The 4307-nt window shown below is 36.3% G+C and overlaps 1 protein-coding gene across 1 annotated transcript in view; it reads left to right on the top strand.

Moving 5' to 3' along the window:
• The first annotated feature begins 462 nt into the window (after window positions 1-462).
• mbtps2 (membrane-bound transcription factor peptidase, site 2) overlaps window positions 463-4307 on the top strand; it is an 11796-nt gene continuing 7951 nt past the window's right edge. The window contains exons 1-5 of the mRNA XM_014005375.1: window positions 463-785; window positions 1863-2011; window positions 2239-2377; window positions 2879-2982; window positions 3272-3399. Coding sequence (XP_013860829.1) covers window positions 711-785; window positions 1863-2011; window positions 2239-2377; window positions 2879-2982; window positions 3272-3399 — 595 coding nt within the window. The 5' untranslated portion in view covers window positions 463-710. The remainder of the gene's footprint in view (window positions 786-1862; window positions 2012-2238; window positions 2378-2878; window positions 2983-3271; window positions 3400-4307) is intronic.

Genomic DNA, 4307 nt, shown 5'->3' with positions numbered 1-4307 from the left:
TTAGTAAATCAGTCTCAAAACAAGATAAAAAGACTTTTTGGCTGGATATAAGATTTTAAAACTTGGTAAGATGACAGTTTTTTACTCTCCTGACCTTTTAATAGGTTGAAATTCAATATTTAAACATGTTTTCAAATTTACAGCTGTAATCCAGACAAAATAGAGAATTAGTTAGGTTATAAAATCCAGTCTCTGCTTTTGGGATTATTGCATCGGTTCTTTCTTTAAGTCATGAATCAATAACTCTTTTGAGGTGAAACAATTGTTTTTGTCCCACACAAAATAATACATAAGAAAAAAATATCAAATGGGGAATTAAAACTTAGGTTATAGAAAGCATTTACTAATTTTACTTTATTCCAACATTTTATTGAACGCTGTTTATTTATTTATGTTTGTTTTGTTTACAATCYTAAAGTAGTGCGACATGTAGTTCGCCACTTGATGGCAGTAGTGTTCTGTTTGGTTGCTAAATACAAAAGAGAAGAAGAAAAAGAAGCAGAGGAGGACCGGTGGATTTTGTCTCTGAAACCAAACCCATCAGTGTGTCTTCTTTGTGCTTCTCATTAAATAACAGCAACAAAAACATGTCGACATTTCTGCGCAGTTTTAAACACGTTTGATTACGGCAAGCTGCGTGGCGGAGGGAGCGATGAAGGCGTTGTTCGGTTCGATGGTTCCGCGGCGAGTCTTCTGACAGCCTCACCATCATGATCCCCGTGTCCCTGCTGGTGTGTGTGGTGGCTGGCTGGTGTGCTGTCTATTTGGCTGACACACTGCTCAAGGTAAACATGTAACTTCCTGGTGTTTAATCTATCCACCCTTAAGCTAACACGAGAAAGGGAGAAATAGGCCGTTTTTTTTTTTTTTTGTCGCTCGTGCTAACGAGCTACATCAGCTTCAGCTAGCTGCCTGTGTTTATGTTCGCATTTAAATGAACCTTAAGCCGTGGTGTTTCAGAAACATAATGGTGAAATGTGTCTATAACAAATACAGGAAGAGGAAAGCTAATATAGCTTATAAATATTTAGGTTTTGGTGCACGTGCTCTGAGACAAAACCTGGCTGCGTAGTTTCTTACAAATAAACAAAACTCTGCTTTGTAGCAGATTTGACTCATTTGATCGTCAACCTTAGCAAACACAAAAATGCCAATCTTGCAGCTGAAAGTCATTCACTACACCTACTCGGCAGTAACAGATTGCATGATCTTCATTTTCATGTTATGGCCAAATGCTGTCATAAAATGATTTTTAACCCTGGTATAAAAGGTGGTCGACAGTATGTAAACCTTTTAAATAAATGGTTTATTTGATTATTTTTCTATTGAAATCACTATTATAAATAAATAGGATGCAAATCCTGATTTGAATAGCTGGACTGATCGGCAGGCAGTCTAGTTTTACTGAAGCAAAGCCTTGTTCCATTTCTTAGAACTGAGATGTGTCAATGTTGTCAACTGGATCATGTTCCAGTTGCAAACTGGAGAACGAGGAGAACATGACCAATTGGTTATCATTTGATGTAGTTTCTCGGGTCCATTTTGATGATCAAACTGATGCTGACAAAACACATTAATGCAAACATTAGAGCCAACCATTTATTGCAATTTACAGTTCGTTTGCGATATGTCTATAGCACAGTCTATTACTGCGATAATACATTTGCGATATATTGTGCAGCCCTAGATACAAGTGTTTTTTTTATTTTGTGTATTAAAACACTGTAGCAACAATGCTTCCAAGTGTACTCCTACATGCATATCAATCTAATGGGATACAACCCAACAACAGAAGGGCAAATAAAAATGTTTATTTCTGTAGCTATCATCAGTTTTCATGCAATGGTCTTTTTTTTCTGCAGTCCTCCGTCACACACAGGATCAGCTATGAGTCATGGCTCGCCAGTCGAGGGCTGATGGTGTCTCCTTTCCACATGAGATGGCAGACCACGATGTTCAACCGACTGTTTGCCTACTGTGCCCGCATCAACCCCCGAGTCCTCTACATGTGGTGAGAATCCCTCGCTCACACACTGATATTTATAAACCAACTGCATCACTTCTGAAAATTTTCTCGTTAATATTTTCAAACTTCTGCTTCTTTTAGTTGACAACCCTCTGAAGTGTGTCAAAATGGCAAATAATCAAGTCTGTTATTTCATATAAATGTTTATATCCGTAGGTTCAACAGTTCCACCTAAGTGACTTGAAATAATTTGTCATTTTTCTGTTGCTAAGGTTCAACAGCGGTCTTGTGTTTGGTATCGCAGCCATGGTGGGATCAGTGATTCTGCTGATAAAGACCCTGCAACAGACGTACGCTCAGATGACCACAGACAACCCTCGGATAGGCGGTCAGCAGGCTCTGCAGGTGGTGGTACGTAGATTTAAGTGTTTTTACAATAACTTCGATGTGGTGAAATAACATTAGTTCTGTTAAACGCGTGGGTTTGAGTCTCTGCTTCGTTTATCTGTTAGCTAAAATTTATTAACTAAAGAGCTGTAAATTATTAAAAGGTCTATTTCCTTTTTTGTTAATTTTCAGGATATTAATGTGAGCACCCTACCTAGTGAACAGGTGATTCATGGGAACACGTTATTTATAGCCATCTAATTTTAGAGTGGGAGAGAACAGAGAAAAACTCCTAGTAAAAATATGAAATGTATTTTTTGTGAAGAAGTCAGTCAAAAGAAAGGTTTAAATATAACAATTAAACATGTTTTATTCTAAAATATGCAGTGGAAGATAAAACACCATACTTCAGTCAAATGTCAAACAAAATTATAAAACGTTATGTAAGAATGTTTTTCATCAGAATTATGTTACTTTTTAATTTTTATTTTTTTATTTATTTTTTGGCTTCTCGTGTGTTTTTAGGTCCCAGGTGTCAATCTGCCCACCAGTCAGCTGGCCTACTTCTTCYTTGCTCTGCTGCTCAGTGGAGTAATACACGAGCTGGGCCACGCTGTGGCAGCATTGAGGTAATACACAGCCGCCCTTCTACATATATAAAGACTTATAACATTTATTACATGTAATAGAAAAAAAATAACATTTTTCTCATCTTGGATGTACAATTTAAATGACTTCAAATCAATCATTTTGAATTATTGCCAAATCAACATAAAATATTGTTGATAGTTTTGTTTAAACACTATCTATACCTTGCATTTTTTCAGTTTGATGTTATTATTATTATTTTTTAAGACTTATGTGTGTATGTAACAATTTGACGTCTCTGAAAGTGTAAAATGTTTCTTTATTCCACAGGGAGCAAGTGCGAGTAAATGGTTTTGGGATCTTTGTGTTCGTGTTGTATCCAGGTGCATTTGTGGACCTTTTTACCACTCATCTGAACCTTATATCACCCARGCAGCAGCTCCGCATCTTCTGTGCAGGTAAAACTTTTTTTATCCTCTCATCACACTTTACTGCAGCTTGAATATTTGCCAGCTTTTACAATCACAGCTATTAATCAGGATTATTACAAGCCCCATTTTTTTTCTGGCCATGAAGGTCACTCAGGAAAATTTATTGCTGAACAGCAGACAGCTGCATCTTATCAAATCAATTCACATGCAATTAGGGTAATTGCGGCTTAATAAAATGATTGGAGGTGCAGACAGTTATTCATGCATGAATGGGACTGATTTCTTCTATTGTAGGTTATTTGTTGGTGCCACTGAAAGGGCCACGCATGCCAGTTATAAAGTCAATCTTCGATTCTCTTAAATTCTTATCAACTTATTAGAAATCTGAAGAACATTAAAAACAATGGTATAGATCTATTTGAAGTAGGGTTCTGTGGAAAGGTTACATACAAATAATATCTTACCTGTTGCAGATAGTTCTTTAACTAACCACAGTTTGGAGAGTTTAATAATGAGAAACAATTGTGTCACTTGTTTCTCTTTCAAACAGCCATACTCACTTTTGATGAATCTCTCAGTGGCAGTGCATTTAGAAATAGAAATAGTAGTAGTAGCATGCCTTAAGGGTTGTGCATTGCATTTTGCACCAGTAAAGTAAAACATGTATAGATCTATGTATAGATTTTTGTTTGCTTCTCCAAACAGAAAATAATATTGKCTGGTTAGACAAAGTCCTGTCCTCCCTCAAGGTCATAAGTAATGGTAATGAGCTTCTCCAGGGTGTTTTAGTAATATGTCTGAGACACATCAGGCCACTTGGTGGCGATATTCATCCAGTTTGGTAACTTCTAATTAATATTTATCAAAGTTTTTCTATATAATGCTGAGGATGGTTGATTACATTATTTCATTGTTTATTTGATAGACTAAAATAT

This window comes from Austrofundulus limnaeus, unplaced genomic scaffold (assembly GCF_001266775.1).
Source record: "Austrofundulus limnaeus strain Quisiro unplaced genomic scaffold, Austrofundulus_limnaeus-1.0 Scaffold30, whole genome shotgun sequence".
Taxonomy (NCBI): domain Eukaryota; kingdom Metazoa; phylum Chordata; class Actinopteri; order Cyprinodontiformes; family Rivulidae; genus Austrofundulus; species Austrofundulus limnaeus.
Note: the sequence above shows the minus strand (reverse complement) of the source record. Positions and strands in the feature narration are given on the sequence as shown.